This window comes from Pezoporus occidentalis, unplaced genomic scaffold (genome assembly GCF_034315485.1).
Source record: "Pezoporus occidentalis ecotype Australia unplaced genomic scaffold, CSIRO_AGI_Poc_V1 ctg25, whole genome shotgun sequence".
In the NCBI taxonomy this organism is placed as follows: Eukaryota; Metazoa; Chordata; class Aves; order Psittaciformes; family Psittacidae; genus Pezoporus; species Pezoporus occidentalis.
In genome coordinates, this window is record NW_026914394.1 from 6,268,178 (window position 1) to 6,280,827 (window position 12,650).

At 42.0% G+C, this 12,650-nt stretch overlaps 1 protein-coding gene across 12 annotated transcripts in view; it reads right to left on the minus strand.

Moving 5' to 3' along the window:
- DAB1 (DAB adaptor protein 1) overlaps nucleotides 1-12,650 on the minus strand; it is a 479,582-nt gene that overhangs the window by 12,949 nt on the left and 453,983 nt on the right. For 8 of the 12 annotated variants that reach the window (XM_062623134.1, XM_062623133.1, XM_062623137.1 and 5 more), the window contains 5 exons: nucleotides 9,475-9,531; nucleotides 5,881-5,943; nucleotides 4,636-4,744; nucleotides 1,762-2,310; nucleotides 830-957 (listed from right to left, as the gene is read on the minus strand). In XM_062623134.1, coding sequence (XP_062479118.1) covers nucleotides 830-957; nucleotides 1,762-2,310; nucleotides 4,636-4,744; nucleotides 5,881-5,943; nucleotides 9,475-9,531 — 906 coding nt within the window. The remainder of the gene's footprint in view (nucleotides 1-829; nucleotides 958-1,761; nucleotides 2,311-4,635; nucleotides 4,745-5,880; nucleotides 5,944-9,474; nucleotides 9,532-12,650) is intronic. The other 4 variants (XM_062623143.1, XM_062623139.1, XM_062623141.1 and 1 more) reach the window with 1 other exon arrangement.

Here is a 12,650-nt window from a genome sequence, read left to right on the forward strand (position 1 = left end):
CAACAATAGGAAGTGAAAAGTCAACAGGAGGTTATTTTCATGCTGTGGGCATAACAAGTACATCCTATCTCATGAAAACTGGAACGTGAGACCTCGCCGCTCATACATTCTCAAAAGCCATAATGGTTTCCTATAGCTGATGCAGGCAGGATGAACCTCACCAGTACCTGCTGGAGCCCATGCAGGAGCTGCCACAGGCTTCAGAAGGTACAGGATCAGACAAACCAGAACTGCAAAAGGCACTGAAAGCCAGTGAAACTATGTGAATCAGAAAGAGTCCAAGCTTGCATTACTTTGTACTTTAGGGTTCTTTTTTTTGTACAGACTCCCTCTTGCCTTTGGCTCACTTGGGCTCTGATCTACTTAACATACAGTGATTTAAAGTCACGGCTTGGATAACATGTCTTGCTCTGGTCCACTGTGTCTAAGGCAAAGAATTCACATACTGAAGGCCAGAACATTGAGGAATGTAAGTAGGCGAGCAACTGAGATGCAAGAACGTGCAAAACAACATCAAACCATCATCTTTTAACAGACAAACTCTTACACCTCTTTCTGCAGCCTCAGCATGTATGTTGTTTTACATTGGACTTCCTTATCATCGAGAAGTGAACGCTGCTATGCTAAAAAGGACATTGGATACAACTAAAATATATAAACTTACATACAAATTCTGAGTTTGGCTCTTTGTATCCTTGTATCCCCCTTAATTACCCCCCAACCCTATTAGAGTAGTTATTTCTGACACTACTAAACAACATTAAAGTCACTTCTGCCTTTCCTAGCTAAAACCAGCTAATCAATATGTAGGAACCTTGTCGCTACTCACAGCCTCTTGCTCCTCACTTTTGCTTGGGCTTTCAAACCCCTCTTCAAAGAGGTCGTCTGCCGCAGGATCACTGGTATGAGATGCTGATGATTTCGATGGAGAACTCTGTCTGGGTGCAGGGGTTGGCGCTAAACCAAAATTAAGGTAACAGCAACAGAATATACATCTGTTAATTTGTTAAGAAAGCCTCAGCAGCACAAAGTTTGCTCATGCTTAAGAGCCCTCAACTTTTATTACCCCTGGAAATTTCTGATGAGGAGCTGTAAGAGCTAAATATGAACCCAGAAGTCATTACCAATTCCATAGACTTGATTTCAGTCAGCAGTTTCCAAATTAAGTTTGGCTGCATCTGCATATGTCTGCAGGAACCAGGGAGACGCCACTACATCACATTAAGAATGCCGGAGTCGCCAGCCCTATGGCTGGTAAGTGAAACAGAAGGTCTCTGTCTGGCCCCTGATAAATCTGTGCTTCATGAATTCCTCTTTTCAGCAATTTGCAAAATCTCCCATCTCCATGCTATGAACATGATAAGCTTATTTTACAGCTCTTCCCCCCATCTCCAATATCAAGCTATTAAAATAAATACCCATCCTTAAATTCTGCTAAGTATGACTTGAATAGGACCTAAGTGAAACCATTGGTAAGAATGAATGCCATGGGAATTCTGCAACGAGCTTGCATGTCCCTAGCACAGAACATGTATTACTGTCTTCTTAGAAATTAAATTTCAGACTGCAGCTATCAGGGCTGTTGATTTCAATGATCTCTGAAATTCCTCTCTGATACTCATCTTTACGGCTGAAACACATTTAATAAGCTAAGAAGGTTCTCAGTCTATATCTGTGTTGCTATTTACTATATGAAAAGATAGAAATGCTTTGAGGAGCAGTATGAGGAGAGGTACGGGTGAAAAGGATGTGAATACTCACGTGAATTTGTAGATGGTGTCGTGGAAGTCACAGGAGTCAAATTTAACTGAGAGATGTCAAAGTCATCACAATCATCTGCTTCCTGTGCCATCCCAACTTTGTTAAAGTAACTGGAGAAGGCCTCTGAGGTACAACTGAGGGAAGGCTGATCTGGTTTTCTTGATGGCACTGGTGGAGGCTGAGCCATCTGGAAATCTTTAAACATTTCTTTTCCCATTTTCTGTCTGGGCCTGTCTGTCTGTGGACTCGATCTGTTGGAATCACTTGTGGGCGGAACAGTAGCGATAGGAGCAATGGTACCTTGAAACATGGCTGCTTGTAAAGGCAAAACAGTTTGTGTTGGCATGAAGGCAGTTGGTTGGAACTGACCAGCTACAGATGGCCACGGTTGCTGAGTAGGAGGAAAAATACCGGGTTGGCCCCACGCTATCGGCTGTCCTCCCTGCATCACCTGAGCAACTGGAGGCTGAGCACCCATGGCCAACTGCTGTTGAACAAGTGGCTGCTGTCCCCAGAATGAGGGCAGAACAGCTCCCATGGCAACATAACCTTCAAAGAATAAAGATGGGGGGGGGGGAAGAAAGACGAAAGATTTTAACACTGCTGTCAAGTGGATGCAGAAAAAGCTACACAATAAATCAGAAACATGCAGGCCACATTAGTGATCCCAGTGCTTCAGCACACTTGAAAACTGAAAGACATGGTTGAATTCTCATCACTGAACAAATACTTGCATACAGAAACATAGGCTGGTGGATATTGACAATAATCTTTCCCCTTATCTGAAATGCTCTTTTCTTCCTCAGTGGGTACCCCCATGGATCAGTTAAGACCTGTGTGCATGGATCTTGTTGGGACTGAACACGATCATAGAATTCTAGAATGGTTTGGGTTGGAAGGGAACTTAAAGCTCATCCAGTTCCAACCCCTGCCATGGGCAGGGACACCTTCCACTGGAGCAGCTTGCTCCAAACCCCTGTGTCCAACCTGGCCTTGAACACTGCCAGGGATGGGGCAGCCACAGCTTCTCTGAGCACCCTCATAGGAAAGAACCTCTTCCTTATAACTAATCTAAATCTCCCCTCTGTACTGGCTCATGCTGGGAAGGAGTTCATCTTTTCAGAGGTGCCCATATGCTGCTGAAAAACAGGCAGCCAAGAGAAAGCAGAGGGAAGGAAGAAGATGCCCAGGATTCCCTCCTCTCTGGAGCTCTGCCAGTGTTCCTCCTCCTTTTTGTGACCCACCAACACCAGCTAGCTCCTGCCAATGGCACAGATACAAAACTGGATCTAAGTTACAGGGGAGAACCTTTAGCTGTGTTAGATGACAGCTCAAGGGCCCTCTAATGACAGTGTCACTTTCCTGCAAGAGGAAGCCTGCGCCATCTCTTCTGACACAGTTACAGCTCAAACCACTGGGACTCTGAAGAGCAAAGAAGTGCCTCAAATTGCATATTAAAAAGTCAGAGCCCAGATGGATTCACGTTATAAAATCACATTTTGTTATTAATTGGTTACTTGAGAGCACAAAAAAGATCTTGAGCTTCTGCTGTACTACATACCTAGTAATAACAAACAGCTTTAGGTATTCTTGTAGCATAAACCCCTTCTAATCTAAGGATTAAGACTAAAATTATAATGGCTTCCTATCAGACCTGAAGCCTTCTCTTAAGCTACAAAGGGTTTGACTCTGTAGGAATTATATGATCAAATGCATTGTTATTTACACTGAAAAAAAAAAACCAAACTAAAACTACTGTAAAAATATTACAATTTGAACCATGTAATACAATTCTGTTCCACTGATACAAGTATTATGCTTTACAGAGATGCTGTTTCACATTTACATTAATTATTTACTACTAATTCTTTACAATATGCAACCTTTCTTTTACTTGTTTTCAATTGAGTATTTTTCCAAGTCCTCCTGTAGCTTTTCCTCCTCGCTTTATTACTAGGCTGCTTTCTAATGCTAAATGTAAGGGTGGCTGCAAAATCTTACAGGGAAAAGTTCAAAATAAAATATAGAAACTGAATTGTTAAAGAATAAATTAATGATTGATCAAGGAACAGTAACTCAGATACATCTCTGCTTCAATAGATGGCTCTGAGGGATTCTCCAGGTATCCTTTTATCTTGCTGCTACACTAAACTCACCCAAGCAGCGAAGGTTTCCATCTGACATTATCCCTAAACACTTCACCATCAGTGTAACCTTTCTGAGACGCAGTGGCTAATTTGATGCTGTAACGCAGCCCATCAGAGGAGTTAACCAATTAGGAAGTCACTGTTGAATGATTCAAGGCACTCCTCCTCCTTTTGCTAAGCTCTTGCAGTGCTCCTTGTATCCCAGGGAGAGATCAGCAGTCAAAACCACACGCCTTGTGTGTCTGTGCAGAATGCTACACAGCTTTTGAATTTGGAGCACTTTGAGGAACACAGAAAAGTCTAAAGGAAATACCAGGATGTGACTAAGTGGAATACCTTTGAAATGCAATCCCATTCTCCCTGTCTTATTCTCTGTTTAAGGGACGCAGCACAGAATGTTCACTGCTGCCACAGAAAGAGCAAAGCTAACCTAAATGCGTTGTTCTCTCTTGATACTGTACCTAGAAGGTATGGTATCCAGATGCTGAACTGTGCCTGAACTCCCAGTGACTTTTTTGGCTTTTGCTTTAAAAAAACATAGGAATATTCAAAATAATGGACTCCCTGCTTCTTAAAGACTTGTTTTGCCTTGCCTGGCAGCACTGTCCTCAAACCCCTTCCCCGCTTCCATTGTACCACATTAATGCCCTGAGCACTGAAACGCAAACCAGACCTGAGAACTGATCCCAAATCTGACTCGAGCCTCTATTTCTGGTAGACTTCTTACCTGAGGGTACGGCAGCAGTGCTGAAAGGTACAGAACCAAACATGTCTGTACTAGCAGGAAGTGACTGGGATGAAGATGGGATAAAGGCATCACCTGGAGTAGCAGGAGTCTGCAAGAAGACAGGAATAAAATACAATGATGGCATATCAGCTGCAGCTTCTGCAGCACGTACTTTGCCATCACATCATCCATAATTCTAAAACCACAGGTTTGGAGGGAAGAAAGGGAAAGAAAAAAAAATGGAAAGATGTAGAAGGAACAAAGCAATAGAAATAAGAGTATTAGAAATTGCTGGAAACAGGAGAAAAAAAGAAAATGAGAGACTGTACCTGAGGAAAAAATAAAACTAACATTTGCCTGGAAAACCTCTCATGCAAAATATGGACAATATTCCTTTCCCCAGAAGATAGAGACTTGTGATTCTAGGTGTTAGGTGACAACGAGCAGAGGCAGTGACCAACACATTAAAGTAAGAAACAGTAAAGGTAAATGAAGTACCTGCAGGATTGATGGAAAAGTGAATAAATGTTGCTTCCTATTAAACAACAGGACTAGAACTGTAGGTCTATATTAAAGAAGAAACCCAACCCAAGCAGGCTAAGGATGAGGAGACAGCACTCTGAACATCTAGTTCCAGACATGCTCCAGAGTACCTTGGATGTCTGAGGCTCCTGACTTCACAGTCACTCAATATATTCAGTTTATCCATACTCCCTTATAGCTTAATGTAAGGTTCAGAAACTCTATAGAAAAATGATTGAGGTTTCATTTTATAATGCAGAAAAGCACGCTGAGAAAATTCCCTTTGCCCTCAAAACACATTCAGCCCTTTCTCTCTTCACTGCTTTATCTTCCTTCCTTTAACAGCAGTTCTGGGATGTGCTTGGTGGAACCAAAGAGACATGATATATAAGGCTGTAACTGGATCTTAGAATCTTCCTGCAATGCAGTGGCGAGACAGAATGCAGTGAAGCATGTACCCTTGATAAACACCAGGGAAGGAGATCTGCAGCTCAGGTTATATCTTATGTGACACCTAGCCCTATATCAGAAAAATAAAAATTGAAGAGATCCTTTGCACCGACTCCACATTCAATTTCTTCCCCTTTATTTTCTTGCAACATAAAAAGTACATTGAAATCCTTCCTGCAGGAATGGCTGATGACCTGAACCGCAAATGTGATCCATAAACGTGCTGAAAATAGCGCGTAGAAAAACACCAGTTCAGTTGCCTTGGGTACTCACTGGGGGAGAGGTTACATCAGGAGGAGTGGACATGTCCCCAAAAAGCTCTAGTTGGGTAACAGCCTGTGAAGAGAGAAAAAAGAGAAACAACCCCTTTAATTTTTGAGGAGAAGCAGCTGCGAGTTAACTACTTACAATGTGTAAAGTTAACTAGGAATGGCTAGGAAGATAAATCCCCCTAAAGAGACGTCGGCTTCAAAGGTCAAATCCCATATGGAGGAAGCACATGGGTTCAAGCTGTGGGATTTTGATATTGCTGATGACACAAACAGACAGCAGCTGACCCTGTAAAATGGTTCTGTAGGGAATTCTCCACCATCAAAAAAAATGAATAAAGCATAAAAAACTAACCAGAATGGGACTGGATGCATTACTGCTCTACCCGCATCATCAGAGAGCACCAAGAATGATTTATGGCCAGCTCCTTTCCTAAATCCCCATTTCAAAACACAGCAGCAGACTATGGAAGTGATAGAAGGCTACAGAAGGGAAGGGCTTTTAAAGTGCTGCCTGATTTCCCCTGGCCCATGGGACAAGTTTGACCTGGATAAGTGGATTTCAAGGAGGATGCACAACTGGGTTATTGTGAGTTTGTAGCTCTACATTTAAATCATGCTAAGATGCTTTCTGAGGGTGTCCTTCAGTTTGATCTCAAAATAGGTCACCCATACAGGTCTCACTCAGCTGGACCAGAAGAGAAAAAGCACTTTCATAATAAGGAGCACCTTGGGTGGCTGCATAATCAAAGCTCCTTCGCATACTCTGGACTAAAATAACTTTCTTCCACCCATCTACCTCTACCAATCAGTTCAGATGAAGTGCAGGAATGGTAAAGCATGGATTCCCTATAGCTCTGCAGGAAACCTAATCCACATCTACCATCCTTATCAGGGTGGCTGTTCTGGAAAGCTTTGATAGGAACTCAGCAACTACTCTTTCTCCACCACCTTTCTCCTGCTTACTGCCTTTCCTTCTTCCCTGTATCATACTGCATCGCACCCACACACCTGAGAAGCCATAAATGTCATTGTGAATGAGATTTAATGCAAATCTTGATTCAGTTTGTTGAACTTCCTCCCTAGCTTAGGGACATAAACCTTGCAACCTATCACATACACAGGTTTGAAATTCAGTTGAGACCTGACTTACAAAGGCTCTGGACTTAGAGCACATGGGCTGCTTGCTCTTCACAACCTACCAAATGAACAAGATCACCCAAAGAATTTTTTCCTGCCCTCAACCCTCTATTAGAAATGACCCTTTAAGAAATAAGACTATCATTCAAAATATAGTAATTGCAAAGATTTATCTATTTCTGCAATCCAATCCCTATTGCCATATACAAAAGCAACGCTACAATCACTTAGACCTGTAATTTGTCTAGCAGCTTGGATGATCCCCAGATTTCTGTCTAATGATGTACCTAAGGATGAATTACTTCACATTTCCTCACATCATGTCTTGTATTAAATAGATCACATTGCTTTAGTGCTATGGCAATATATTTGCTTCTTCTGGGTTTATATATCCCTCTAAGCATCTGCATGGAGATGGAAGAAGGAAGAAAGAAGAAAAACCATGTTTTCTTCAGGATACACCAATTCTACACCAATTCTAGTATACATTACCAAAATATTGCTAGAAGTAGCTTCAGCAAAAAAAAAGCTCAGAAGTCACTTCTGCAGCGTGTGCAAACACACAGGGCAAGCATTGTTAAGGTGCCCAGAAAAGTTAGAATGACAACTGCAGCACTTGTTTGGAAATCACTTCAAGCCTCCTATAGGCACTACTGACTCAAGAGATGCCAGGCGACACCAAATCACTGAAAAAGCAACTTTCTTCTCATCTCTCCAAATTGCTTGTTCAGCACCACCGCTAAATCTGCCCTTTCCTTGCATCACTGCTGAGCTTTTCACTGTTTTCTTCTCTCTGGCTTGGTAAGAAATAGCTTGTGTCTTTGGCAGGGAGGTTGGAACTGGATGATCTTAAGGTCCTTTCCAACCCTAACTATTCTATGACTCTATGAACAAAGGTTTCCCCAGGGCTTCCACCCAGGTGAAGAAGCAGGAGAGCAAGCCAGAGGGCATGTGAAAGGGCAGGGCACACATGGTTATACAGACTAAGGGGAACTGTCTGTAAAGTTATACGTTTGTTGTGGAAAAAATATTAACCATTTCATGTAGAAGGCCAGGTTGAACGGGGCTTTGAGCAACCTGGTCTAGAGGAAGGTGTCCCTGCCTGTGGCAATGTGTTGGAACTGGATGAGCTTTAAGGCCCCTTCCAATTCCAAAACATGCTGCGATTCTATGATGCTATGATCCTTTGGTACATATTTGAAAGGTGGTAACTCTGATCTCCATGCCTTGATACCCGTGTAAAGTGGGAATCATAATACTTTCCAGAGTGCTTCAAGGTGATGGATCTTTGGAAACTCTGCACAGATATAATTCTATTAAAGTTCTTAAAAGAAACACTATGGATGGATTTCTACACAGGCAGCTGGAGAGTGACAGGAAAGCTGTCTTTACTGTTTGTTGTAATACACATCATAGAATCATAGAATCATAGAATGGTTAGGGTTGGAAAGGACCTTAAGATCATCCAGTTCCAACCCCCCTGCCATGGGCAGGGACACCTCACACTAAACCATGTCACCCAAGGCTCTGTCCAACCTGGCCTTGAACACTGCCAGGGATGGAGCATTCACAACCTCCCTGGGCAACCCATTCCAGTGCCTCATCACCCTAACAGGAAAGAATTTCCTCCTTATATCCAATCTAAACTTCCCCTGTTTAAGTTTGAACCCGTTACCTCTTGTCCTGTCACTACAGTCTGTAATGAAGAGTCCCTCCCCAGCATCCCTATAGGCCCCCTTCAGATACTGGAAGGCTGCTATGAGGTCTCCACGCAGCCTTCTCTTCTCCAGGCTGAACAGCCCCAACTTCCTCAGCCTGTCTCCATACAGGAGGTGCTCCAGTCCCCTGATCATCCTCGTGGCCTCCTCTGGACTTGTTCCAACAGTTCCATGTCCTTTTTATGTTGAGGACACCAGAACTGCACACAATGCTCCAGGTGAGGTCTCACAATATTCCCCAAGAAAAAGGCACATATGCACAGGGGAGTTACTTCTTAACAGAATAGGAACCTTATGTGCAAGAGGAGCTACAGAACTATGCCAGAGAATGCAAACAGAAATGTAGTGGGAACACGACTTCCTCATTTACTTACCAGAGACAGATTTAAACAGCAACACTTGGAGGTGGGATTTTAAATCCCAAGTGGTTCAGCTCTGGATTCTGGATCTAGGTTTTTTGATACAACCCTATTCTCAGCTAAAGAAACGAAGGCATCTTCTCTGACATAGACATAGTTTTACCCACTTTCAGCATTTGAGATTCTGGGTACCAAAGAGTTATCTTTTATTTTTGTGATTTCACTGTCTCCACAGAACTGATTTCACCCATTAGGCCTTTCTAAAGTATTCACATCCGATATTAGTGAAGTTAATCTCAAACAGAACATTTTCAAATTGCACGTTTCCTGTAGATGATTTAATCTCTATTTCCTTAAAACATTTTAGTGTCACAACCTTACCTGAGTGACTGAAACAAGATTTTCATCAATGTCCAGCAATAAGTTTCCATTCTGCAGCTGTAAAGCATGATTTATGAAATGAAATGAATGATTTATGAAAATGACATGAATTTCTGAGCATGAAAATGATAACCTCCATAATCATTGCCTTCAGTATTGAAATGAAAACCCCTTCCATCTTGCAGTGAGCACAGATATAAAATCATGTAGTAAAAACAGTGAGTTTGCTTCTGGGATGTGAAGCAAACATACATGCTATTTGTGCTAAAAATCGTCTTCTGGTGTATAAGGCAATTTTACCACTTGTATCACAAGTATCTATTTTCCCAGATATTTATTAATTCAGCAATAAGCATAGCCTGTGAGCTCTGATCCTGCTTACGTTAATATAACTTTTCACTGCCTTGGTGAAAGACAGGACTTAACATCCCAAATGGGAATAAAGCTGTAAAAGCAAGTATGTGCAGAAAACCACAGCTTTCTAGTAACTAAAGAACTATAACATCAATGTAGACCTAGTGAAGGTGAATACTTCCCTTCTATAGTAATTTTTAAAATCACTTACAGAAATCAATCCAAGTTATATTTAAATCCATAGTTCGCGTGTGTGTAATTACATGTTGGAGTATGCTGCTCACGCACGCATCCATATCTATATCCATCTACATATTTAATACAAATTACCACTTCAATGCCCTCAGAGTGCTAGCTATATTTACTGTAGCGTTGGTGATTTTATTTCTCGAGAAACAAACATAACAGCAAGTTACTGAAACTCAAATCTCAGATGACTGAGAAGCTTCATACAAGCTCCCAGCCAGTAATCCCATCTTCAACCAAAGGCATTTAAAAACCGCAGAAACAGCCTAGAACGCTTTATTTCCCTCCTTCATCTCATCACAGACTGGAAGAAAAGAGACTGGCAAAAGGCAAAGCTAAAGGAAGAAAATGCCACCATCCGTAACCAGGAGAGGACTCAGTTCTGGGGGCTGACAGCGTCTTCATCCAGCTCCAGGTAAGGAAAGTGTGAACGAAGCTTTGTTCATTTATTCAAAGAACTCCACAGACCTTGAGAATATCCTTAAAATGAACCCAGAAGGGTTTGCACCTTCAGGAGGGGCTAATTTTGGCTGCTAGTTAATCACTGTTTGTTCTGACAGCCCTCCTGTTTAACCTCCCCATCCTCCAGCACCCAGGGATGCGGCTCGTGCCGCTCTGTAGCTCCAAAGCCCCCAGCCACACCGATCCCTCTGTGAAACCAGCTGAGAAATAAGCATGTCTCAGCACAGAGGAAACATGTGCACAGTGTTCAACGGACCATTAGAAATTCCCACCTGTGCTACAGCGGGACCTTGCAGAAAACATTTGCCCAACATGTCATGGTGCATCCCCAAGTGCCCAATTATCATGTAGCACTTTGAGCTGCATCTTCCATTAGCTCGTGTTCTGCAGCACACACTGGTGAGGAGACACTTCCTCAGGGTGAAATATCCCTGCCTGTTAAAGCATGGAACGGGCGGCAATGGTGACTGTGCCAAGGCTGTCACAGGGTTACAGAGGGCAGAATTTGGCCCTTTGAGCCTTCCTCCAGTTTGTGGTTTTGATACTAAGTGCTTAACCTTCACAAGTAAAGTCCTCTCCCTCAGGGCATGACATTAAATAACCAGAAGCCTGGAAAGATGCTCCAGTCCTTCATCCTTCTCTAGGATTGCCGTTTGTGGGCTTCTCCACAGGGTAATGTAAAAGCTAGCTTTAACTATTCAAAAATGCATCCCCTTGAGTATAAAAACACCCCTACAGCTTAGTCAACCAGGAACACACCAGTCACTTACGACCCGCCATGCAGACCAAGGCGGAGGGAAGAGTATTAATCCTTGTATCGCGGTGACATTAAACCTATAATGAAGGCTCCATCTTTCTATGAAGGCATGTGAGACATGCTGTAAATCTTCTAAACATGAAATATGTAAATCTGGCTTCTTAAAGCAGCAGCAAGCTTTTTAAAGCACTCCAGCTAGTAATGGACTTCCTCAGGACACTTCTTACTAGTCAGTAAAGAAAAACATGCTATGCAAGAGCTGGAGAAAAACCAGGAGTACAGAGATAAGTAAACCGCAGCCTTCATAAAGCTGAACCTAGAGCAATTCACCTTCACTACAGTATTCACTCTGATTACCAGCTACTCTGAAAACCATCTTTTCTAAGCAATGCAAAAGTTCAGCTTTTAAAAGAGAAATCTAAGATGGGCCTCTTGCACTCATAGGAGTGTGAAACACTTCTATTTCTTTCACTTCTAAATACATAACCAGCCACAATATTCAACTTCTGTTACTCAGTCTTGTTTTACCAACGGCTAGGGATCTACACTGACTTGTAGAATGAGAAAACCTGCTTAATATTGCTCTACTTCTGCAAACAGGATGATAAAAGAGTGTCTAACAGAATGTGGTTCTGAAATGTCAGAGAATGAAGCAAAGATGGTGCTTAAAAAACATGAAAATGTGTTCAGTAAATAAATTGTACTCTGTTACAGAGCTCAGACAGTAAAAAAAAACAGTACAAAGGATACTAAATATAGCAAATAACTAGCAACTAGTAATTAACCTTTGAGCTGGGTATTGGCTATTCAAATCTATTGCACCAGCAGAGGGATTTAAACTTGGTTTCCTGCATTCAGGGTAAGTGCTGCACCAGTTGGCCCAGCAGACAAAAGAGTGATCATCCAACTGTGCTGCCTCTCTGCATTTCAAATTCCCTTTTCCCAACATGTATTTTACACTGGCAGTCTAATGACAAGTCAAATGGTTAGTCAAACTAAACACTTGTGTTCCTATTTCACTTGCAACGATAAATATTTTGGCTGTGTCAACTATTTGTTTCTGATGGTTTGAATCATTATTTTAGCTCAGCAAAGCTCCAGTTATTTACACAACCTTATACCACAAGTGTTTATATTCCTACAAGCTCCATGAGCTGCAAGCAGCTTGCTAATTAACCACAATTCATTCTAAAACACAATTAGAACTATAACGAAGGAGCATGTCACAATCATGACTGAAGTGATCATTAGTCAAACCACGTCTAGTAGGTTGAGACATACTGAAAACAACCAACAAGACATATTGTTGTGCTGTGAAACCACTGTTGGACTAATGAAGTAGCATGATAACTCAACA